Source organism: Podarcis vaucheri (genome assembly GCF_965113315.1).
Source record: "Podarcis vaucheri genome assembly, chromosome: 4".
NCBI lineage: Eukaryota > Metazoa > Chordata > Lepidosauria > Squamata > Lacertidae > Podarcis > Podarcis vaucheri.
Window position 1 is genome coordinate 24373586 of NC_138762.1, and position 26190 is coordinate 24399775.

General features: G+C 45.4%; 1 protein-coding gene and 1 long non-coding RNA gene across 6 annotated transcripts in view; one reads left to right on the forward strand and one right to left on the reverse strand.

Moving 5' to 3' along the window:
- Positions 1-26190, reverse strand: part of EXPH5 (exophilin 5) — a 54252-nt gene that overhangs the window by 21089 nt on the left and 6973 nt on the right. Inside the window, exons 1-3 of one of the 4 annotated variants that reach the window (XM_082220381.1) lie at positions 19997-20216; positions 4648-4805; positions 3221-3383 (exon numbers count right to left, since the gene is read on the reverse strand). In XM_082220381.1, coding sequence (XP_082076507.1) covers positions 3221-3383; positions 4648-4805; positions 19997-20115 — 440 coding nt within the window. In that variant the 5' untranslated portion in view covers positions 20116-20216. Of the gene's footprint in view, positions 1-100; positions 218-271; positions 669-3220; positions 3384-4647; positions 4806-19996; positions 20217-26190 lie in introns of those variants that run through there. The other 3 variants (XM_082220382.1, XM_082220385.1, XM_082220388.1) reach the window with 3 other exon arrangements.
- On the forward strand, positions 18873-24869 carry LOC309531104. Of its 2 annotated transcripts, none has more exons than XR_014219079.1 (2): positions 18873-19155; positions 23701-24869. It is a non-coding gene; the product is annotated as an uncharacterized lncRNA (long non-coding RNA). The 2 variants fall into 2 exon arrangements; XR_014219080.1 differs by lacking the exon at positions 18873-19155 and adding an exon at positions 20130-20231.

Sequence of the window (26190 nt, forward strand, 5' to 3'; positions counted from 1 at the left end):
CTGTTTGCTTAAAACAGGTGGAGACAGGTTTCCAAGTGTCCGGGTAAAAATCTGGCCTGGCCTGCTCTCGCGCCTTTAACTGCAGCTTTGATCTGCCTACCTGCAGGACGAGACGGCAGTGCCGACGAGGGAATTTCACCTGCTTTCTAAACAACTTCCTCCTAATGGTGCCAGAGAGATTTCAATGCTCTCGTCTCCCTATAAAGCAAACGCCATTGCAAAGCAAGCTTTTGAAGAAGGCGGGGATTTTTCAAGCAGAAGACATAAATACCGCATTTAGCAATCAGTTCGGTGGCCGGGCTTATTTGTTTATGCTCCTTCGCATGGCACTCCGCACACCTCTGTGGGACGGGTTCCAAACGCCCTCCTGGGCCGGGAAGCATGACATCATCCGAGGCCCTGAGAAAGGTGCTAAGCGAGCAAATCCAGCCCACGCAGCAGCCGAAGGGAAAGCCCCGTTTGCACGTAACCCGATGCCTCTAGGCAACAGCGAGAAAGGAAACATACACTTGAGAGGAGAACAAGGCGAGGAGGACTGGGACAGCTAAAGCAGGGAGACCCTGAGCAGATGCAAAACAAACCACACAAAAATAAAGAAATAAAAACCGCTAATGGGATTTCATCTACAGTGGTACCTCGGGTTACATACGCTTCAGGTTACACACTCTGCTAACCAAGAAATAGTGCTTCAGGTTAAGAACTTTGCTTCAGGATGAGAACAGAAATCGTGCTCCGGCGGTGCGGCAGCAGCAGGAGGCCCCATTAGCTAAAGTGGTGCTTCTGGTTAAGAACAATTTCAGGTTAAGAACAGACCTCCGGAATGAATTAAGTACTTAACACGAGGTACCACTGTATAACACTTTGAACATAAGAAGAGCCCTGGCAGATGACGCCAAAGTCCCACCTAGTCATGGGGGTAGACAAATGGGGTGCCCTCCATTTTGGTTTTTATTATTATTTATTATTCTGCTTTATTGTTTATTATATTAACAATAATAACTAATAAAACAAGTGGAACCTGCGACAAAATGTTTGCATTATGGAGGGAGTCCTCCAAAATACTCCCAGTTCGCCACCCAAACAGTCAGTTAATATTCTGTGGTCACTGAAAACACTCAGTCCTCATCATTGGTTTGTTTTGGAGGTTCCCCACTCCTTTGCTGTTTTTGTGTTAAAGATTTTTTTGGTACTTCTGCAAACCTTAGGGCTTCCACAACCCTGCTAATGCCTTGCTTTTGGGTGTTGATGGTGATGTTTGGCTAAATAATCATCCACACACCCCTCTAAACTTTGGAGATAAAAGAAACCTACGGTTGCCATCAGTTAAAAGCAAAGCAAAGATTAAAAGTAGCAGATACTTAGCTTTTAAAAGCTTGATGAGAAAAGAAAGCTTTCAGTGCATGTCTAAAAGCAAACAAGGAGAGAACCTAGCGCATGGGTAGGAAAACTAAGGCCCGGGGGCCGGATCCGGCCCAATTGCCTTCTCAGTCCGGCCCATGGGTGGTCTGGGAATCAGCGTGTTTTTACATGAGTAGAATGTGTCCTTTTATTTAAAATGCATCTCTGGGTTATTTGTGGGGCATAGGAATTCATTCATTTTTTTTTCTTTCCAAAATATGGTCCGGCCCCCAACTGAAAAAGTCTGGCCCCTGCTGAAAAAGTTTGCTGACCCCTGACCTAATGGGCTTTTGCAGGGAGGGCATTTCAAAATTTTGGTGCCACCATCAAAAAGTCCCTGCCTCTTGTAGCATCCACCTCACCTCATGAAACAGGATTTGAGGCCTCCACCCTGACAGCTCAAACTATGCATGGGTGTATGCAAGCAGGGGCTTCTTCAGATTCTTTTTGAGCCCAAAAATGCTCAACACACAAATTAGGAAATTCCTGTGTGAGTGCAGAGCACTTAGAAGAAGAAGAAGAAGAAGAGTTTGGATTTGATATCCCGCCTTTCACTCCCCTTCAGGAGTCTCAAAGCGGCTAACATTCTCCTTTCCCTTCCTCCCCCACAACAAACACTCTGTGAGGTGAGTGGGGCTGAGAGACTTCACAGAAGTGTGACTGGCCCAAGGTCACCCAGCAGCTGCATGTGGAGGAGCGGAGACACGAACCCGGTTTCCCAGATTATGTGACTACCGCTCTTAACCACTACACCACACTGGCTCTTAGAAGGGGAGACACCAAATTACATGGAAGGAATGCATAAGATGCAACATGAATTTCATATTAAAGAAAAGCAACAACAGAAGGATCCAGAGACGAGCTTTGCTCACGCCCTGCAATTAGCAAATAGTTACATATCCTACTCTAGTGTGATCTACTTTCAGCCCACCAGATTTCCCTGCCAGCCAATTCTGACGTTACTGAATAGCTATGTCAAAACAGATTTTACGGGAGGAGCTCAGTGGCGGATTGCACGCTCGCGTGGAGCAGGTCCCCAATCGATCTTTGGCGTCTCCAGACAGGGATGCGAAAAGACTCCTGTCTGTCACCCTGGAGAGCTGCTGCCAGTCAGTGTAAGCAATACTGAGCTGGATGGTGCAATGGTCTTAAGGTAGCTTCCTATGTTCCTATGAGTTGTAGTCTAAAACATCTGGAGCAAACTAGGTTGGTGAAGGTGGGCGTGGGTCATGTCCCCAGAAACTTCGGTCAGCTGCTCTTCCCGCTGTGTCCAAATTCCCTGCTCCCTGAGATGCAGCCACACCTTCAAATGTTACAGAAAAGAAGAAGAAGAGTTTGGATTTGATATCCCGCTTTATCACTACCCGAAGGAGTCTCAAAGCGGCTAACATTCTCCTTTCCCTTCCTCCCTTCAGAGAAGTATGACTGGCCCAAGGTCACCCAGCAGCCACATGTGGAGGAGCGGAGACGCGAACCCGGTTCCCCAGATTACGAGTCTACTGCTCTTAACCACTACACCACACTGGCGGTTAAGCAGCTTTCAACATTTGTAATGTGGCCTAGTGTGAAATCCTCCGAGGCAGACACAGGAAAGAAACAAATTCACAAGGCACAAGCTCATGGAATCGTAGAGTTGGGAGTCTAGTCTAACTTGCCAGGCAGGAATAGCCGCTAACAATGAAGACCTCTCCATCTACCAATCCCAGAAAAGCCATCATGGGTGCTTTCTGCAACAGAGCAGCTGACTCCAACCTGGCCCCCAAAGATCTGGATTTGCAACCAGAGCAACTGAATGCACACAGACAGGAAGCTTCCAGCTCACCGTGGAGGGTATTGAGGCTGCTTTTGCAGAGGCTTTGAATGCTGCCGTTTCGATTTTCTGAAGGAGGAGAAGAGAGATGCAAAAGGCATACGCAGCCCTCCCAGGATGGAAGGGGAGGCATTCTTCTGGGCTTGTGGGATCGGCGGGGCGGAGGGTTTTGCATCTGAAATGGAAATTGAAATGATAAGTATTTTTTGTTTTCCCCAATCCTTTGAATTGGGTTTATTTATTATTTGAAGCATCAACACAGACTTTCAGTCATAATCCCAGGGCAACTTACAAAAGGAATAAAACAATTAAAATGCAAATACGAAAAGAGAAAAGAAGCTAAAAGCCACATTTGTTAAAAAAATGCAATTAAAAACTGTGAATAAGGAGGTTGGGAAAAATAGAATGGCCTTTTTTCTGGTGCTAAAATGGTAAGTAGCCGCCAGGCGAAGCTCTCTGGGGAGAGAATTCTACAACTAGGGTGCAGCTACCAAGAAGGCCCTGTCTCCAGAAGCCTCACCTCAGATATGGGGGGGGGGCAGGAAGGTGGCATCTATAAAAAGCCTTCTACACTCTACTTCATTATTAAAGCTTTGTACTTTCCATTTTCTTTGAGGAAGCAAACCCTGTGCTTCACGCGACAAACTTTGTATAAATATTCAGTATATTCTGCATGTCCCCAGAATACTCCCTGACTGCCATGAGTTCAGGGTGTGTATGTGTTTGTGTGCGCGCGCCTCTGTCTAGGTACCTGAATAAAAAAAATGTTAAGGTGAATCTGAGCGTTGTTTAATGTCCACAACAGTATGTAGGACAGTTAAGAAACTGATTAAAGCAACAGTCTGAGAGAAATTCCCCCTACATCTGTATCAGTGTCAAGCCAGACAGCAGATGGGCTCCATCTTCCTGTCCTGATATTCTGATCACATCATCACCTGCCTGCTTTCTGAGCCACGTTGAATCTGTCAAGGTTCCGTCCATCCATTTCACTTATCTAAATTGAATTCCTGTCCCCTGACAAGCAGATTGGAGAGGCGCACTGTTTTATCAGAGACCTGATTTCTCTCATCTCTGGGAGGACTACAGCACTTGAGTGTGATAAGTCAATACACAACATATAATATTTATATTTCCCTACAATATATAATTTCCTTCCCTACGAAGCTCTTAAATGCTCTTCCTGTCACAAAGGCCAGCACTGAGGCAATTCGATCAGATAACGCTCACTGTAGCAGTCTGATCCCTGCCTTGACAAGACATTTCCAGAGAAGCTACAGCTAAGTTGCCAAATTGCCTTTTAATGTGCTTTACTTTGAGATATTCCTTCCACCTGAAAAATCTCCGGTGACTGTTCCTCTTCCTTAAAACTCGCAATATCATATATTGCGCATTTTTATAGTTGGAAGTGGCCTTGTTTGGATGCACGAGTGGCAACTCACCATTTCCGATGGACTTCCGCAGTCTGTGAACTAGGGGTTGTTTGAACATTTTGCCAGCATCAGCCTCATTCTGAAATTTTCTCTTCTGGATTTCTTCAAACCAGTCTCCGGTCACCCCTGCTAGTCCTGTTGCATCTTCCTTTTCCTTATGAAGTTTGCTATGAAAGAGAACACATACGTTATTTTAATTGGGAATTATGTTTGTTTTTAATATCCTCAGTAACATCCCTGGAGGAGTGGTCTTCTCTTCCTCCTAAAAGGGGGTGGAGAGAATGGATTCCAATTTGTGAAGCACATATAGGAGCGTTGCAAATACACCCACAAAAGTTGCCAGCCCATAATTGCTTTACAGTGGTACCTCAGGTTACAGATGCTTCAGGTTACAGACTTTGCTAACCCAGAAATAGTACCTTGGGTTAAGAACTTTGCTTCAGGATGAGAACAGAAATCGCACCGCGGCAGTGTGGCGGCAGCGGGAGGCCCCATTAGCTAAAGTGGTACTTCAGATTAAGAACAGTTTCAGGTTAAGAACGGACCTCCGGAACGAATTAAGTTCTTAACCCGAAGTACCACTGTACTGGTATGCCTAGAGCAGGGGTTGGCAAGGTTTACCTTGCCTGGGCCGGTTCACTCCAGTGGAGATCCTTCCGTGGGTCAGACTGTGCGCGATTGACCACGATTTCCAGCGTCGGCATCCATGTGGCCCATGGGCCTTAGGTTGCCAATCCCTGGCTTAGAGGCTAGTATTAACCTGCTATCCCAGCCAGATGGGCAAATTATTATTGTTATTGTTCTCCTCCTCCTCCTCCCAGTTCACCCAGTGGTGGCAAAGGATGATACAACAGACTTTGCGATGACATTGCTCTAGTATCACCTTCAAGTCAGAGCAGTTTACTAGGCTGTTTGTTTGTTTGTTACTTTTAATATATTTATATATCCCATGCTGGGATTCAAGGTGGCTTGCAAAATTTAAAAACACTAATTATAAAATGCAGGGCAATAACAACAAACCAGTTAAAAACAACAATTAAAATACACCAGAGCACATTTTAAACCAGCAATTTAAATGCAGTTGGCCCTGACAGCAGCCTGGTGAGCAGCCGCATCTCAGCTTTAGTTGTCAAAGGCCATAGTTTCATCTGCAATCCTTTGCTAAAATGCTAGATTAGCCAATAGTACACTTTCACATCCTGCTTCAGGCAGGCAGGCATCTGTCAAATAATATTCAAAGTACTGTATTGCACCCCCTCTAGAGGCCAAAAACTAGAGGGCACGATTTCCAAACAACTGTGACTATATTGCCTTTTCTGCAGTTTGCAAGACGGCGGTGTGATTGTTAGACCCAGGATCTGAACCCAGTAAGGTCTGGTACACTGACTGTTAAGAGTTGAAAATGTGAGATAGATACACGCACACACACACATGTTCATATATCAGGTCTAGTAATATCATGATATTCAATAGCTGAATGCTCCAATGTACAGTGGTACCTCAGGTTACATATGCTTCAGGTTACATACGCTTCAGGTTACAGACTCTGCTAACCCAGAAATAGTGCTTCAGGTTAAGAACTTTGCTTCAAGATGAGAACAGAAATTGTGCTCTGGCGGCATGGCAGCAGCAGGAGGCCCCATTAGCTAAAGTGGTGCTTCAGGTTAAGAACAGTTTCAAGTTAAGTACGGACCTCCGGAACGAATCAAGTACTTAACCTGAGGTACCACTGTATTACAAAAAAAAATATCAATTTCAATTCACAAATAAATGCACCGCATCGTGTATGTGTGATGGGAAACACTACAAGACATCATAGTTGTCCCAGCAAACATATGCAGTGCAGTTTATTTATTTGTTTATCTTTCTCCTTTCTTTTACTCTGTACTCAAGGCAGCTTGCCACAAACTTGCACAACCATCATTTGGACCTGTGGGGCAGTAACTATGACAACTTTGTTAAGAGCGACAGAACTCCTCCATCACCGGCCTCCATTGTTCAAGGCTCCAGGGGTCAGCAAACTTTTTCAGCCATGGGCCGGTCCACCACCCTCAGACCATGTGATGGGCCGGACTATATGGGGGGGGGAATGAATGAAAATGAAAGGTTGCTGTCCCCTGGGCTAAGGGGTTGGGCAATTTCTGAAGCTTTTAAAAGCTGCTATACACCTTTGTTCTGGGTTTTCACCTCCTTTTGCGGGGGCGGGGGGAGGAGACACTCTTTTGCAACAGAACAAAAGCAAGTATCTTCCTTGCTTTTCTTCTACTGGTACCTGCCGCCATCCATTCTTCTCTGATTTAATGGACTTAGGGGATTCTAAGTCCCTTGGGGCAGTTGGGCTGTAAAAGCCAACCCCAAATTTTAATATAACACCGCAACACACTCACCCTATTTCCATGACAGTGTTCCTTGAAGGCAACCTTACTTGGCTATGAGTGATCACCAAAGAAGAAGATGATTTCTGGTTCTACATATGTCTGCACTCCAACGCCTGAAGGACCACAGACATTTCTGAAGCAGTTGGGAATGGTGATCCAATATGGGAGCTCTCTCTCCCCAAATTTGGAAAGGGAGATCTAAGGTGCTATATGCCCCCTTTGAATGACCTCTCAATACATAGGATTTCAGCCAAAATCATTTTTATGACCTCAGAAGCTGTACATGTGCTCCCCCAGTGTGATACCTCAGTGTAAGAGAGCCCAACCATGTTTAAAATGAAATTGTAAACTAAACTGAGCCACATTTCAAGTAAAGGTCCCTGAAATGGTGTGGGCCACTGAGAGAAAGGTCACTTCCTCCACAGTGGTCTATACCGTTCAAGGAAAACTAGGCTAAATTTCAAGTCAATGTGATTTTCAAAAAAGATCCAGTGCTCTCCTGCTGTGTATACACAACAGTATTGGCACTCAGCCCAATCGTGCTGCCCTGAGACAGGAGTGTTATGGCAACTTGACTCTAGCTGGACTTACTCTTGAGTAAACATGCCCTGGGTTTGGTCTGTTAATCTTTAACACTTATTTTTCTCACTTGGTGTGTCGACATGCTGAACCTGGAACAGCTATTTTTGAAAGAGCACCTTCTGCAACACCCATGAAGTTGCAGTGCATTTTACATAACAAATTAGACAATGCCAAAATTGAATGCGACCTCATCCTGCCCCCTGGTGTGCATATATCATTGGTACAGCTTTTGATTTACATACAGATATATATCACCCTCCCACAGTCTGTCATTGGTATAGTTAAGAAGAAACAGATTGTTATAAAATGGCAAACGCAGTTGAACTTCAACAAGCGTCAAGCGATGCGTGTTGGGGCAAACAAATATAAATTCTGTCATTTGCGTTTCATATAATAAACCAAGTTTTCTTTATTCTGTTTGTGTGGGGACTTATTGTGGGCATAAGGTTAAGGGTAAAACACATATTCGTAACAGATGCAACCTCTTGTTAGTGTGTGCATGAATACATCTGAGTGCTAGACATGCATGTGAGTTCAAACATGTATGTGTAAACAGATCTCCACCCAATCCAACACCCAGCATGGTGGATCAAAGGTCTGGATTGCAGCCTGACCCTCTGAGGACCTGATTCATTTTACTCTACAGGAAAAAACCTCAAGTATGAATCAAAACAGGGACGCGGGTGGCGCTGTGGGCTAAAGCCTCAGCGCCTAGGGCTTGCCGATCGAAAGGTCGGCGGTTCGAATCCCCGCGGCGGGGTGCGCTCCCGCTGCTCGGTCCCAGCGCCTGCCAACCTAGCAGTTCGAAAGCATCCCCCGGGGGCAAGTAGATAAATAGGTACCGCTTACCAGCGGGAAGGTAAACGGCGTTCCGTGTGCGGCTCTGGCTCGCCAGAGCAGCGTTGTCACGCTGACCACGTGACCCGGAAGTGTCTCCGGACAGCGCTGGCCCCCAGCCAATAGATGTGAGATGGGCGCACAAACCCCAGAGTCTGGCAAGACTGGCCCGTTCGGGCAGGGGTACCTTTACCTTTACCTTATGAATCAAAACAGGAGCAGCATTTGAAATGCGCCAGGCGAATTTTGCACCTGGCTATTGGCAAACTGCAACCAGGTGAAGATGCCCAGGCACCAGGATAGCGCCTGATGACTCCACCATCTGGAGCTGCATGCCTGGGGATCCTTGGATCTTGACCCTTTCCACACACTAGCAACACATCCTATATAATTCTATCCATTATATTTTATCTGCACAATCAGAATGAATTTCAGGAACCAAAAAGTCGTATTGAAAAATATGACTTTCGAGCTGTCTGCCCCTAAAATGGCAACTAGGCATTTCATTTTGGCAACAATAACCCTGGTTTAAGGAGTCATTTGGCGCCTAGCTTATATATCTGTGTTTCTAACACTGAACAGGAGCATAATTATTATTTTTCCCTTAGATGGAAAGCAACAAGGTTATTTACCGTATTTTTCGCTCTATAAGACGCACCAGACCACAAGACGCACATAGTTTTTGGAGGAGGAAAACAAGAAAAAAAATATTCTGAATCTCAGAAGCCAGAACAGTAAGAGGGATCGCTGCGCAGTAAAAGCAGCAATCCCTCTTGCTGTTCTGGCTTCTGTGATAGCTGCGCAGCCTGCATTCGCTCCATAAGATGCACACACATTTCCCCTCACTTTTTAGGAGGGAAAAGGTGAGTCTTATAGAGCAAAAAATACGGTAATTCTGCAGAAGCTAGGAAAAAGATTGTGCAAATAACTTTCAGTCCTATCTTTCTGGCACTCCTCTGCTTTAGCTGCATTCCTTAAGTAGTTGTGCCAGAATCTCAATGGGCCAGTGCCTAATTCTGCATAAAATTCTCTAAATCCACACCCTTAGGGTGTGCAGATGCAGCAAAAGCATTTTAAAAAAAACAATGTTAGGTGTGGATGGTTTTGTGCACACAACCTCTGACTTAGAATAGAGACTGACCAAATACTTTCTCATCTGGCCACTGAAACTACCTGCAGGCTTGGGATGGGTAACCGTGATTGCAACCCATTTCTCATTCCAGACAAGTACCGGTACTTGCACATTAGCAACTGGTGGCTATTGTTCCGCTAGGTGGTTATTGTTTAACTGAAGGGATGTTTGAGGTTTTTCTTTTTAACATTTGGGACATTAAAAAATGACACACCCACCTGCACTCTGGAGTGATATAGACCACAGTCCCGTGTAAGGTGCATTTAGGAGCAAGAGAACATTTGGGAAGCATATAATCTCCAAAAAGACATTGGATAAATAGTGCATGCAGGCCAAAGAAAAAAGCAGCCAGGAGCAGCAGGATCCTACCCTACAGCTGCCTTTGACACTGCCTGGCGGATCTTGAGCTGTGTGTTCCTTGTGATTTTTCAGTACTTGTTTCACAGTGTTTATTTACGCCAAAGCTATGATTCCGAACATTGTTAGATCACCTAAGTGCCCCTCTCTTCTGCTACTGTTATCTCCTAAACTGCCATTTTGTCTGCACTAAACTCAAATGTTTCATCTCCCCTGTTAAAACTTTTGTGGATCCACCTCCGGGCAGAAGCGTGGGCTGATCAGATTTCTTTGCCAAGCTGAACCCTATGAAACTTTATAACAGGTTGCCAGAGGGAGACTGTCAGATCTGAGAAGACAGAACTATCCCCTCCACGCACACACAAATTGCTCCTCTTTTAGCTGCCTGGAGATCTAAGGGTTCACAGACAAAAAGAGGACACGGATTCCTAGTCTGACATCCTGTCAAACAGTCAACCTATCTACAAGTCGGAAGAAATTGCAACTATTGCTGCAATTATTTTTTAAAAAGCTCATCTGTTCAAATAACAGTGAAGGGATCAGTTTAAATATTGAAAGTGTTTGCATTGAGATATGTATGTGTGCATCACACACACGGGCATTCTTATTCCATTTCAAATTTCCTGAATTCCTGCTGTCACAAACACATTTCTTTTCAGAAGAGAAATAGCATGAGAGAGCCCTAGCAGGACCCCACCTCCGACACTGATCTGAGGACCCCTTAAAACAAATATATTCACTTTGATCAGCAACAGAAAATTGAGTCTGGGAACTGGGAACTTCTCTATCAGGGTTCCTGTCCTCATCAAGTCAAACGCCTTGTGAGACGAACATTTTGGCTCCTGAACGCCGCAAACCTGGAAGTGATTGTTCCGGTTTGCGATCCTTCTTTGGAACCCGAATGTCCGTTGCGGCTTCCGCGGCTTCTAATTGGCTGCAGAAACTTCCTGCAGCCAATCGGAAGCTGCGCATTGGTTCCTGAACGTTTGGAAGTTGAATGGACTTCCGGAATAGATTCTGTTCAACTTCTGAGGTATGACTGTATCTGGGGAATGCCTTTTGCACGTCATCTAAAATCCTGAGAGGTGGGGAAGAAATTTCTGACGGTATGAGCTGTTCAGCAACAGAATGGACTATCTTGGAAGGTGATGGAGTCTCCCTCACTGGTGGTTTTTAAATAGAGGTTGGCTAGCCATCTCTCAGGGATTACTCACCTCTGATTTCCGAATTGCAGGGGGTTGAACTAGATAATCCTTGGAGTACCTTCCAACTCTACAATTCTATGAGCCCAACAAGATCTGGAGGCCCACAGGTCTCCATCCCTGGTCTACCATGACTGCCAGTGGCACTCTAAGTTCATGCCTTATCCCTGTCATCTTCTAGAGAGAAGACCTGGGATGTTAGGTAAAGTAAAGGTAAAGGTACCCCTGCCCATACGGGCCAGTCGTGTCCAACTCTAGGGTTGTGCGCCCATCTCACTTAAGAGGCCGGGGGCCAGCGCTGTCCGCAGACACTTCCGGGTCATGTGGCCAGGGTGACAAGCTGCATCTGGCGAGCCAGCGCAGCACACAGAAACGCTATTTACCTTCCCGCTAGTAAGCAGTCCCTATTTATCTACTTGCACCCGGAGGTGCTTTCGAACTGCTAGGTTGGCAGGCGCTGGGACCGAGCAACGGGAGCACAACCCGCCGTGGGGATTCGAACCGCCGACCTGGCGATCGGCAAGTCCTAGGCGCTGAGGTTTTACCCACAGCGCCACCCACGTCCCTGGGATGTTAGGCCTGCAAAAAAAAAAAATCTGATACTAAGCCAGGGGAAAAAATACTGTCAGTTTCCCACTTGCTCCAGAGTTTCAAGATGCACTACAGGAAGAAGAAGAAGAAGAAAGCAAATTGATCACAGGCTATTAATCCTTTGTCTTCTATTTTTTTAACTACACATTTTATTTTTGAAGGTTAAAAACCCTCTCAGAAGTAATTTCCCCACAGTAGTCAAGAGTAAACCTGGGAATCACTTTTGATGTGACACCACTAGATTTTTTTTTTTTTTATTCTCACATGATATCCAATTCCCACCAGATTCCTTTAATGTCACTCATTACATTACACTCAATAACATTAATTACATGCCACTTCTTTGTATTTCCGCACAGTTATAATGAGGTGTTGTGACTGTAACCTAACCAGCCCTTGAAGTAATGCTAGTAGCAGATTGTGGTAAATATTCACACTAGGTGATAGATAGCTTTGTCACAAGAGGAAACTTATGGCCCTCAGTGAGCCTGTTTTAAATGACCATTTGCCCAACCTAGCTAATTACTTTTAAATAACATCCGGTTCGTTCGTCCATCTCATTTCAGTGTACTATCCAGTTTGTTAGAAAAGCTCCCCCAAAGTAAGGGCCTGTTGCCTTAAAACTACTACCAATGATTCAGCTTTCTAAAAAAATAACCATTATTAGGACACCACAGGAACAGTAAGCTGCTAAATACTCAAAAGGTTGTGTTTTTAATGGACCTTCCTTCCTTCTTTAATAATTGGAGGGGGGCAAGTAAATATAATTGATACAATTTATGCCAGTATCTTGTGTCCTTGCTGTACAATTATTATTCATCCATTAACATTTGTGGATATAAAATTCTTTTCATGGAAAGTTGACTTATCTCTCGTTCTCTTTTTACACACACACACACACACACACACACCTCACCCCCCCCACTACAATTATGATCACTTTTGCGGGGTTTATTTTTCCACAGAAATTTTTCTGTTTCGTATGTTCATCAGTAACAATGAATGCCAATTTCAAATACAATATTAGGCATGTTTGGAAGTTTTAAAGTTTTTAGCTTTGTTTACTAAATACAAGTAAAAAGATGCTAAATGACTTCATTCTGAAGAGCATCAGTGAGTGCAAAGTGAGTGTTTTCCAGTGCAAATTGCCGTATATCAATGGCCAATTCAATCAATCCCTCTTCACAGGGAACTCTGGGCATTTATAGCAAAATGGTGTGAATTTTTTTTTGGGGGGGGGGGTTTCCTAACAACTCTCAGAACCCTTAACAAACTGTAGCTCCCAGAATTTATTTATTTATTTATTGGTAGGAGAAGGCCATGAGTGTTCAAAGTACAATAATAGTGCTTTAACTGTATGGCATGAATGTGGCCTTGAGGGTTCACACACATACTACAGCTGTGTGGGATTACACTACAGCAGAGATGGGGGCATCTGTGGCTCTCCAGATGTTGGACTACTCCCATTGTTCATGACCAATGGCCATGTTGGCTGAGGCTGATGGGACTTGGAGTCCAACGAGAGAGAAAGTGTGGGGTTAAGAGTGTTGGATCAGGACTTAAAGGGACAGATTGTAATTGAACTTTAAGGCAGTAACCTCCAAAGATCAGTGTCCCTCAGATTAACACATATTCTCACTAGATTGTAAATAATAATAATAATAATAATATGTTATTTGTACCCCACCCATCTGACTGGGTTGCCCTAGCCACTCTGGGCGGCTTCCAGCATATAGAAAAACAAAGTAAAACATTAAACCTTAAAAGCTTCCCCATGTAGGGCTGCCTTCAGACGTTTCCTAAATGTTAAATAATTACTCATCTCCTTAACATCTGATGGGAGGGCATTCCACAGGGTGGGTGCCACTACCGAGAAGGCCCTTTGCCCTTAAGGTCTCTCTGCTCCATGTCCTAACAACAAAGGCCAAGGGAAGAAATGTACACGTTGTGTTTAAAGGTTGCCCCCCCCCCATTTCTCCATAGTGAAAAGCCCTCCATGTGAGATCCAGAACAATGAGCTCCAGAAACATGCTTTAGCAGAACAAATTATAAAAAGCTAAGATGGTACAGTCTTACAGCTAAAACACCTTGGGCTCTTTTTCCTCCTGTTCATTTATAGCTTTTGCAAAATCCGACTGTGAACCGTTGAAAAGTTTGCGACAAAAGTAGCTTTGTTAGGGAAGTTGCTCGCTTGTGTCTGTGCAAAGGCTGTGACCATCAGGAAGACCATGAGCCACTCAAAGCACACGAAAAGGATCACTCTGAAATGACTGCCATCCCCAGCAAATCCCCCCTCCGATCCTGAGCCAAGGGAAACAAGACTCTGCAACAAAACTCTGGGGAATAAATACTTGTTAGGAGGCTATTGATAAACAACAGAAACCAGTTGCACTAATTGAGGGACACATCTAATGCTAGAGAAAACCTTGCTGTATGAACACTGCTGTATTCCTTGGACAACTAATTTGCTCTCCAGAGTTTGCTTACAGAAGCAGTGCACAAAAACAAAAAGGTTCACCGGTGAAAATACATCTCCCATTTTTCTTCCCCCAGCCTCTTCTCATTTTTAACTCAAGGAAATTGTATTGGGCAGGGGAAGAGAACGTGGGCCGGAAGCTCTTTTTCTTGACCCCAACCGCAGGCAAAAGTTTATTCTTCACCTCTTCCTCCTACAACCCTATAGGGGGAAATTTCCTCTCATTATTGCTCATCCTTCCCTTTCCGCAGCTCCTTCCTTGGAATTTGTTGCTAGTGTTTTGCACCTGACCTGTGGCTCTGATGCCAACAAGTTAACACACTTTCTGTCGCACGTGCATGTGCACACACACACACACACACACACACGTTCGATGCCAAAGTTCACTCCAAGAATCATAGAATTTTATTGCTGGAAGGGACTCCAAGGGGCATCTAGCCCAACCATTGCAACGCATAAATTTCAGCTAAATCATACATGACAGAACAGAACACATGCCACTGTTTCCCATCTCAGAGAGAAATCGGCTTTCCCCATCTCCCCACTCAAAGAAATGTTAGTTGATTCATCATATAAAACACAGGCTAGTTTAGACACAATGCTGTACTGGTTTGGCCCTGCAATTTCCTGTAGCAAACTGCAGTTTCTCTTTTGTCCAAACTGGCAAATTATGGTTTGGTTTTGCCCTCAAAATCAGGGTCAAGCTCCAGTTTCACATTCTGATTTGCAGAGCAAGGACAAGCCACATTTTGTTAATTTGGATGAAATGACAAACTATGGTTTTACCGCAAACTACAGATGCAGGGATCACAGCATGCAAGGAGAAGAGCGAGCGTATCACCACATAGTGCCAAACCATAGTTCGCCAGCATGCCTAAACCGGTTTGTGATCCACCAATCCCATTCTTTGTTCTAATGGATGTAGATTTGAAACCAAGCTATCTGATTGGCAGGCTCATGGGGTGGGCCTGTGGCTTGCCTGCACTACTACACATTTCAGAATGTCTTACAAGTCCCATTATATAAAAAATTTGATGCACATAAATAACTAACAAGTCCGGGAAAATAGTCTAGTTCGAAACTGTTTTTTTAAAAGAATAAGAATAATAAATGGAAAACCATTTATACATCTAATCTTCCACCTGCCATTTGAAATGGTACAGTCCATGCACAGATACATAGGGCAACTCTGTCATTCATGTTTTTCAGCTCTCAGCCAGGTTATTACCAGTCTGATGCATAACACTGTCTATTTAAAAACAACGTTTGAACCTAGTTGGTACAAGAAAAAGTACGTAGCAGAGCCTGCTCATTGGTACAGTGATAATGTTGAGAATTCACCTAGTCATCAAGTAAGCACCTTCTCATAAAGTTATCAAGCCCTTCATGAAGGTGCCATAGTATGAATATTCACATACTTGTGGTTACAGATAAAAGACAACCTTCTTTATATGAGGTGCCGGCATGCACCACTTAACACTGGAGATTTAAGCTTCTGTAATTCTGTGGTAAAGAGCTTCAGCTATCATAGGCTCAAATCACAACGCAGCCACAAGTGCCATGGGTGGCCTTGGGCTAGCTATTATCTCTCTCTCCCAGACCCCATCTGAAATATGGAGCTAACAGTACCCTCATACCTTGCAGGGTTGATGTACAGCCTGACATATATGAAGCACTTTGGACTATTGAGAAAGGTGCTGAATATATGCTAAGTAATTATTTTACTAGCAAAATACTTGCCGTTATCATAATCATTTTATTATTTATATATCACACCCATCTGTCTGGGTTTCCCCAGCAACTCTGAGCGGCTTACAGCATATATTTAAAAATTGTAAAACATCACACATAAAAAATTTCCCAATACAGGTAAATGGACATTGTGGAGTGTCATATCTCACACCTTGGATATCCAAGACATTAACTCTGAAACAGAGCGGGAATGTTTTAGAGGAAGGGTAACCGGAGCATCATCAGAGACGTGGGTGGTGCTGCGGGTTAAACCACAGAGCCTAGGGCTTGCCAATCAGAAGGTCAGCAGTTTGAATCCCCACAATGGGGGGAGCTCCCGTTGCTCAGTTCCTGTTCCTGCCAACTTAGCAGTTTGAAAGCACGAAGTGCAAGTAGATAAATAGGTACCGCTCGGGCGGGAAGGTAAACAGCGTTTCCATGCACTGCTCTGGTTCGCCAGAAGCGGCTTAGTCATGCTGGCCACATGACCTGGAAACTGTATTTCGGCTCCCTCAGCCTATAGAGTGAGATGAGTGCTGCAACCCCCGAGTCGTCTGCGACTGGACCTAATGGTCAGGGGGTCCCTTTATCTTTACCTTTTAACCAGAGCATCACAGGGATACTGCCATTCCTGTCCAATATGCAATTTGGAGTGAGCCAACATGAAGAACTGATCAAGATATCTAATGTCTACGGTCATTGGAGCCAGGACAAATTTTGTGCCTCAGGTGACGGTTCCAGATTTATCTGCCAAAGAACCCTAAACTACAGCTCTGCCTCTTCGCCAAAGTCCCATCACTCAAATAGAGTTCTGGGTTCAGAAGACACGAGGGTGTACTCAGAAACCAACCTATGATGTTTCCAGAAATTGCAGATAGTGGGTGTCTATCATATCTTAACAGACAGATCAGGGGCAGCCACAGAAGCCCTGCTGCGAATTACCATGGAATGGGCTCCTTAGATCTTTGCAACTTGTGAGAGAAACTGCCTCTGATCCTGGTGGGAATTAGGGCTGGACCATATCTGATTTTCAACACTGTGATATATCACCAGCTAAACATTGCAATATATTGATATATCACAATGTCTGAAATAAGGATGGAGCTATGTAGAGACATTGGCTGGCTTCACTCCCCCCCCCCCCGCATAATGCTTTTTGCACAGCTTGTGTACGTGCGCACACACACACATCATGATTTGCGATATAACATGAGAACGGGCCTTTTCTGCAGTGGCTTCCCATTTGTGGAATGCTCTCCTCAGGGACGTTCGCCTGGCACCTTCATTATACACCTTTAGGGACCAGGCAAAAACGTTCCTTTTTAACCAGGCCTTTGGTTGATCTCATTTACATTCTATGCCCTTTGAAAATGTGTTTTTTTGTGGGGGGGGCGCGTTGTATTGTGTTGTTGTTTTTAATTTTATTAGGTATTTTATTCTGTGAACTGCCCAGAGACCCCAGGGTATAAGGCAGTATATAATAATAATAATAATGATGATGATGATGATGATGCCAGGTCAAAAATTATGAAACCAGTATGACAACAGGGACTTCAAACCGGATTGGGGCGATATATTGCTCACAAATCTAATTAAGCCCATTTTATAGACAACTTAAGTTGCCGGTTGCTACGTCCTGTAGTAGTGGACGTCACAGTTTAATCATGTGTATGGTCAAAAAGGACTTTGTCCTGAGCCCTCCCATCGGTCAATTTCACTTGATGACACCATGTCCTGGAATGACAGAGAGGGAGAAAAACACATGCAGGTGAAAAATTCGAGAACTTCTGGTCAAAGGCAGAGACGCCAAATTCAGCAACACACCACTAATAGTGACCATCTGAAACAGCTCTGTACTCTTTGCTCTGCCCAAGCTACAGGGCAAAGTCCCTGAGAGAGTGAGAGAGGGAAACAAGCCGCTTGGGAGAAGACCAGGAAATAGCTACCTTGTCCCTTCCTGCTTTGTTAGATGCAGACACTAACCTACTGTACAAAAATCACATGGAGAAGACACCTCTCCCCCTCTAGACAAACACGGACCAGGAGGCAGCAGAGCCTTGGATCGAGGCTCAAATCTCCAAACCTACACTGAACGTTTGATTTCTCTGCTACAGCCAGCCCCACGTTAAAAGTGTCCAATATGCCAAATCAGAGTTCGTAATTCTCTGGGCACCAAACACATTTTGCACCTGGCTATTGGCCACTTGCAACCAAGTGAAGAAGCCCCGGCGCCATGTTGGCGCCTGAAGTCTCCACCATCTGGATGTCCACGCCTGGGGAATCCTTGGATCTTTACTCTTTCCACACACTAGCAACACATTCTGTAGACTCTATCTGTTATATTTTATCTGCACAATCAGAATGAATTCCAGGAGTCAAAAAGCTGCATTGAAAAACATGACTTCTGAGCTGTCTGGCCCCAAAATGGAAACTAGGCATTCCATTTTGGCGACTGTAAGCTTGGTGTAAGGCGCCATTTGGCACCTAGCTTATATAGCCGAGTTTCTAACACTGCCAAATATATATTTATATGATGAGAAACAGAGAGGCTCACACACATCTTAACTTCCTGTGTAGGTGAAAGGCCTAAGAACCGGGCCTTATGTTTGTTTACTTTGGCACACAGCGAGGTGGGGCTTGCTCTCAAGGAAGAATGACCAGGAAAGCTCTGGCCTTAAGTCGTGGACGCTAGCTGCAATCCTGTACCCACTTACCCAAAAGTAAACCCCATGAAACTTACTTCTGAGTAGAAAAGTACAGGATTGCACTGTGTAGGTTGATTCTCCTACTGGGTTCAGCACATGAGATTGAATGGAAAGCCTTTGCTGACTTCTATCTGCATTAAGGCAGGCTTACATATTCACCTGCATGCACAAGATTTGGTTTTGGCATTGACGATGAGGTTGATCTGTGGTGGCATGCCAACACCAAAGCCTCTGCATGCCAGCCTCTGCACACAGCTGGCTCATTATGGGCTGAAAGCGCTGAAGCAAGCATCAAAACCCAAGTCATCACATGGGAGCCAAGCGTAAGGCTTTTTTTAACAGGAATGGCAAGAACTTCTTGCAGTGTGTGGATGCTGTAAATATGGTAGAGTCTACAGACAACAAAAAAGGAACATTTATTTGCGCAATCCTACACAAGTTTACCTGGAAAGAAGCCCAAAAGTGCAATCCTATACATGTCTACTCAGAAGTAAGCCTCATCAAGTTCAATGGGACTTCTTTCCAGGTAAGCAGGTGCATGATGGCAGCCTAAATATCAAAAGTTCATTCTAATAAATGCCCTGTTTTATCCAGCTCACAGAAGAAAAATATTCAGCTCTTTCTTTTTTAATGACATGTCATAACACCCCACCAGACTCTTTATTGTTTAAGAAAGTTTCCCCCAAAGTGTACTTTTAAATTGTTTTTAAAGTCTGTATCTTTTGCAATTTCTCTCATTTTATATTACAACACACTGCTTTGATAGCTTTTGGCTGTAAAGCGGTTTATAAACCTGAAATATAAGTAACACAATGTGAACCAAGATTCCTCTGAGGTCAGCCTTGCGGCTTCTTTTGAATTCTGGGGCCTAGCTCTGAACCTAGCGTCCTTAATAATTCAAAATAAAAAACAGTGTTTTCTTGGAGCATGTGCAAACTGCCTCCTGCCTCCTCAAAACATTCAACAAGTATCGCCAGACATTTTAAAACTCAGGCGTAGCGCTTCAAGGTCAAGAAGTCCAGAGTCTAGCTTGGCACCACTATTGTGAAGGAAATTTATTGCAGACATGAAAATCACCTCCCACTAAAAGCCCCAATAAATGCATGCAGGATTGGGTCGTAAAGCAGCAGCAGCAGCAGCAACAAAGGAAAACACCATAGCTTCAGGGTGCACAATAAAAAGTTAGATCAACTAGCTTGGGATCAAGGGAAGATTGAAAGAGTCATTAAGCACCCATATTACAAGGTCTAGACAACATCTCCACGTGTCCTCCTAAAAGGGACTCCATCACCCCGCGGGTTTAGCTGGTTCCCAGAACTTAGGTGCCCCCCACCCAGAGGGGCAGCACTAAAGGGACCTGGCTGTACCTGATCCTCTCCTTCTCGGCCCTCTTGAGCTGCGAGTCCCGCTCCAGCACGCGGAAGATCTGCTTGGCTTCTTCCTCATTCAAGAAGCTGAGATCTACCCGGCGAGGCTCCCTGTTCATCGTGGATCCGGCTCTGCAGGGGTCAGCCGGGGCAGATGACCCTGAGCCGCCTGCAATGCGCCCACAGCATCGCCCCCCACACCAAACCCCTGGCAAGCCCCCGCCTCGCCGGCCAGGTGAGGCTCCCGCGCCGGCAGCGGCGTCCTTCCTGCCTTCGGACGGGGCGAAGCGAAACAGGTTGCCGCGACGGGGCGGCGCGCAGGTGCGAGGCGCGCGGCGCGCACACCTCCGGGAGAGGCTCCCGCGGCGCCTCCGGGTGACTGCCTTCCCCGCTCGGCTAATCCAGGCGAGGCCGCCCGGGGCCGAAGGGAGGGAACGTGCCAATCCCTTGTTTGCAGGGAGGCGGGCTCTCCCTTCCCCAAGGCGGCTGAGGGGTTGCTCTGGGGAGTGTACAGTAGTTGGGAACTTCAGCTCCCGTCCATACACGGGAAGAGACTGAGAGAGGTAAAGAGCAGGCCGCGCTTCATTCTGGCTAAATATTTGCTTTTCAAGTCTTGGAGCAGGGATGGAAATATTTGCTTTGGCCAGAGCCAGCAAAAGTTATCAAGCTGTGAGGTAGCCAGGACATAAAGCTATCCAAGGGATGGAGGCTGTGTACAGCCAGCCCAGGCCTTGCTAACCTCCTGCTCTCCAGATGTTTAGGACTGCAGGGGCTGATGGGAGTTGTAGTCCGAAACGTCTGGAAGGCACGTGGTCGACAAAGGCTGCACTGGTCAACCCTGCTCACATTTAGCTTTTTTGGATACAGTACAGTGTTATATTATTAGTTGTCATGGATAAGGCAGTAGGCAAACTCAGGTGGCCCAGCACCTATTGGGTTGAAAGCACTCTGCTCCTCACCCTCAGGAATGGATTTCTAGATAAGTTTGTAAGCTTGCAGGAGGGAGTGTCTGGCTGGAAACCTGAACAGGAGCATCTGTATTAGGGGAATAGAGATGCATTGACACCTTTGGTTGTGGGTCCCATCTGCATCCTTTATTTGCAAACAGGACCTGCAACAAAAGGTTGCAGCACAAATTGCTGCTGTTCAGGACTCCATTCCCCACACATGGTGTTCTTTTGCGGGGACGTCCCACATAGCCTTGCTGAATGTTTCTATTGACTTTGCACAGTTTTTGATTTCAGTGGGTCTGTTTTCCCCCCAAACCCACTTTCCCAGATCCAGCTTCCAAACTACAATACAGTGGTGCCCCGCAAGACGAATGCCTCGCAAGACGGAAAACTCGCTAGACGAAAGAGTTTTCCATTTTGGAGGTGCTTCGCAAAACGAATTTCTAATGGGCTTGCTTCGCAAGACGAGTTCCTGCTGGGGTTTTTTCCTCCCCCCCCTTTTTCTAAGCCGCTAAGCCGCTTATCAGCTGATCCAATCAGCAGATAAGCCGCTAATAGCGCTAATCCGCTAATCCTTCAATGGGCTTGCTTTGCAAGACGAAAAAACCGCTAGACGAAGAGAATCACAGAACAGATTCTTTTCGTCTTGCGAGGCACCACTGTACTGCTTGTCCATCAGAAGCAGGTCCAATTGGCAACTGAAGCCACACACTTGCTTCTTCCCCCTCTCTTTTTTCATTCAGCTTTGCATCATTGTGCAGCTGCAGATGAACAGAAGACACTGTAATGATGAGAGAAAAGTGTGTGTAGGGAAAGGGAAAGGACCCCTGGATGGTTAAGTCCAGTCAAAGGCGACTGTGGGGTGGGCACTCATCTCACTTCAGGCCAAGGGAGATGGTGTTTGTTCGCAGACAGCTTTCCACTTCTGGCACAACGGGACACCGTGATGAGTGCCAGAGTGCATGGAAACGCTGTTTAACTTTCTGCCACAGCAGTAGCTATTTATCTACTTGCACTGGTATGCTTTTGAACTGCTAGGTTGGCAGCAGCTGGGACAGAGCAACGGGAGCTTGCCACCATCGCGCGGGTTCGAACCGCCGACCTTCCGATCGGCAAGCCCAAGAGGCTCAGTGGTTTGGACCACAGCTCCACCCATGTCCCTTGTAGTGGTCCCTTTTGTGTAATAAGGAAGTAAGGGTATATAATTTGCCAGGGACGGACGTTGGCCTTTCAGATGTCAGTGGTGCCTTGTACCAAATCAAAATTTGGCGCCCTTCCCTCCTTCTGTTCTGCTCAATTTACTAGGTCATAGTTGCGATGCCCTGCGGTGGTTTCTAGGCCTGGCGCCCAGGGCGGCGGAACTGGCCGCTCTACCCTAAATCTGCATTTGCATATAGGCACATGCCTTGCCTCACTTTCAGAATGCAGATAATGTAAGAAGTGGAGGCAGGCTAATTAAGGACTTATGGGGCACTGCCCCAATCTCAGCCTGCCCTCACCCGCCTTGCCTGTCTACTTACAGCCCAGGGAGTGACCCCGCCTCTCAGCTTCCTCTTTCTCAACCTTGTAGAATTCAGCAAAGAGGAGGATGGGGACAAACCTATAATTAATTGACCCCCTTGGCCATACCTGCTGTCGACTCTGGAGCCATCTACTGCTGAGCTCTTTTCCTTCCATTCTAACCAGTCCCAATACAAGTGCATCAGAAAGGGTATCCCTTTAGCTATGCCCCTGGCTTGTGTGCATTCAGTAGTATGTCTTTAAAGCTGCAATGGGGTACATGCAATGTGCTTTTTTGGGGGGGGGGGCTTTGCTAGCGCTTGATGCAGATGCTGCCGAATGGTGTAGCACAATTGCTAACAAAAGTCAGACCTTGGCTGGATCTAGGACACATCAAAGAAGCATTTCAGTTAAATGTGCTGCTAATTTTGTATGAGAAATTGGGTTGGCAGAATGGAACTCCACAGCGCCATCCGGTGTCACAGTGTAAGAATGCATAAACAACGCATATAAAGCGTTCTTTCTTTGCCAATGTAGCTGAGTCCCTCGATAGCGTTATAATACCTGTGTTCAGATATCTGCACTGATTGCCCATTTGCTACTAGGCCAAGATCAAGGTATATATTAGCGTATAAAGCCTTTAACAACTTGGGACCAGTTAACCCATGAGATCACTTTCAGTACCTGCTAAAAACATTTTTGTTTAAACAAGCCTACCCAGCATGGGTGTAGCCAAGGGGGGGGGGGAGCAGGGGGGAAGATCCACATTAAAAAATACTCAATTATCTGAGGTTCTGCCCCCCTCTCAGCTGAATATATGGGGTATTTTTACCCCTGTGGTTTTCCAAGAAAAGCTCAACAACTGTGATTTCCTTTAAAAAAATCATTTAAAAAGCTCTTTTTGTTAACTGTTTTGAGTTGTTTTTTTTTTTAAGCATCAAGCAGTGTTTATTGTTACTCAATAAATTTAAAATATCCAATTGGTGGTCTTGCTGGCTACAGCCAATGGGAGTTGGGAGTTGCATCAGCATCTATAGGACCAAAAATTCCCCATCTCTTCTGCAGAGGCCTCCTGTGCGTACAGCTGAGCACATCAAGATCACTCTCCATCAATATTCTCTCCTGTCTGTGTTTCCCTGCTTGGAACTACCACTGAACTAGATAAACAATGTTGGTAGTTTTCAGGATTTGAATTTGCTTTGAGAGCTCAACTTGTTATCCCCTAACCAAATCATTTTTATTTATTTTTGACAGGCATCTCAGGTAACGAATAACGCAGCTGGCAAATGAGTCTTCCCTTTGGTTGTTGTATTGCTGGAATCATTCTCTGGCATCAATCGCTGGCTTAGCATCTTGGTTTGGGTAAGCATGATGAAGTGAAATGGTTTTTCCAAGGTCCTGCTCCTACAGAGGGGGAGAAGGAGGAGTTTGGATTTGATATCCTGCTTTATCACTCCCCTTCAGGAGTCTCAAAGCGGCTAACATTCTCCTTTCCCTTCCTCCCCCACAACAAACACTCTGTGAGGTGAGTGGGGCTGAGAGACTTCAGAGAAGTGTGACTAGCCCAAGGTCACCCAGCAGCTGCATGTGGAGGAGCGAAGACGCAAACCTGGTTCACCAGATTATGAGTCGACCACTCTTAACCTCTACACCACACTGGCTTCAGAGGCTGTTCCCAGCTTGCTTTGAAGTGGTTCATGAACTGCAGGATTGTCATTTTAAAAATGCCATCTCCTCTGATGCCCCACAGTGAACCTTACTCATCCAGAGACAGTATTCCTTAAGGACTTCTGCTTTTAACCCCCGCCCAAAAAAACAAAAACAAACCCCAAGCTGACTAACATGTTAGGATATATTTCCCAGACTCATTTAGACACATAAACATGAGTGGTCATTTTGATTTCTCTTGTATTCTGTCAAGCAACAAAGATGCTGTTTTGTGTGTCATGCATAAAGTCTCTGCACCTGGCCAAAAAGAGGGGGGGGGGGAGCCTGACTGGGATGGTTACAGCCATAATTTAATGTTGCTGGTGGCAGGTCCTCCTGACACATATAGTTTTAATGAATGTGAGAAGTTTTTCAGCTACCACTTTGTTACGTTGCTTGCACGTTCAGATACAGTGCTATAGCGTGGGAGACTTTAAACCCCCTCATTCTCAACGAGTGTTTTCAAAGTTGTTGGGGTTTTTTTTTTAAAAAAAGCTGGAAGGTATGTTTAAAAAAATTAAGGCAGAGTACAGGAAAGTGTTCCAAAATAATCGGCAGGATCTTGCAGCAATTAGCCCAGAGGCGCTGAAGAACTGTAGGATCAAGTCTGTTCCTGTTTGAATTAATTGCTATATGAGATAACTGCGAAGATTAGCAGGTATTCTGCCAGGCAAGTTTAATTAAACCCATGCATTAAATTAGAAGGGAGAAAATCACGCTGTGGTGTGGATGTAAATGCAAAGCATTTCTCTTGGATTGGTGTGCTGTGAATTGGAATGAATTTATACGGACTTCCCCCCATTCCCCCATTACTAGCCCATGCCAGGGGAGAGCATGTAGTAATACCTCACTAGCCCTATTCATGTGTTCAAATAAAGCATAGGGGCAGCGCAGAGGGGCTACGGGGTTGCACATGCCCCACCTCTAACACGTCTCTCCCTGCCTGATCCATCCTCACCTTCCTGCATTAACAGGCTTCCTGGGAAGGCCTCAAAGCATACTCAGCCAAACCCGCGTAGAAATCCCCTTCTCAATATGAGAAGATCTGTATTGGAGTGAGTGGGGATAATAATAATAATAATAAATTTTATTTATACCCCACCCTCCCCAGCCAAGGCTGGGCTCAGGGCGGCTAACAACCAATCATAAAAATTAGTTAAATTAATACAACTTAAAAACAAGATTAAAATACAACATTAAAACAATTAAAATGCAGCCTCATCACAGGAGGAAAAGGAAAAAGAAAGAGGGGGAGGGAATCAAATTAACTCCAAGCCAAGGGCCAGGCGGAACAACTCTGTCTTACAGGCCCTGCGGAAAGAAATCATATCCTGCAGGGCCCTGGTCTCATGAGGCAGAGCGTTCCACCAGGCCAGAACCAGTGTTGAAAAAGCCCTGGCTCTGGTTGAGGCTAATCTGACTTCCTTAGGGCCCGGGACCTCTAGAGTGTTGCTATTTATGGACCTTAAGGTCCTCCGTGGGGCATACCGGGAGAGGCGGTCCTGTAGGTACGAGGGTCCTAGGCCGTGAAGGGCTTTAAAGGTCAAAACCAGCACCTTAAATCTGACCCTGTACTTCACCGGGAGCCAGTGCAGCTGGAAAAGCACTGGGTGAATATACTCCCATGGCAGAGACCCCGTGAGGAGCCTCGCTGCAGCATTCTGCACCTGCTGGAGTTTCTGGGACAGCTTCAAGGGCAGCCCCGCGTAGAGCAAATTACAGTAGTCAAGCCTGGAGGTGACTGGTTGAGAAATTGATGGTGTTGGCCAGATTCAGGTCCCTGCTCCTGAGCTATAAAGTATGATAGAACCCTCACTAATCCCCATATACTTGGTGGAACAGCTGGAATGGTCTGGATTTTTGTTGTCCAAGGTGGGGCTCGTACCCACAGCCCTGAGATTAAGAGTCTCATGCTCTACCAACTGAGCTATATCAACTTGTCCATGGGTAAACAGCCCTTGCCCTAAAAAAAAAAAGTTTATCCAATATGATCTAAAATATCCAAAGGCAATTGGAATTCCAGGGAAGGGCAAAGTT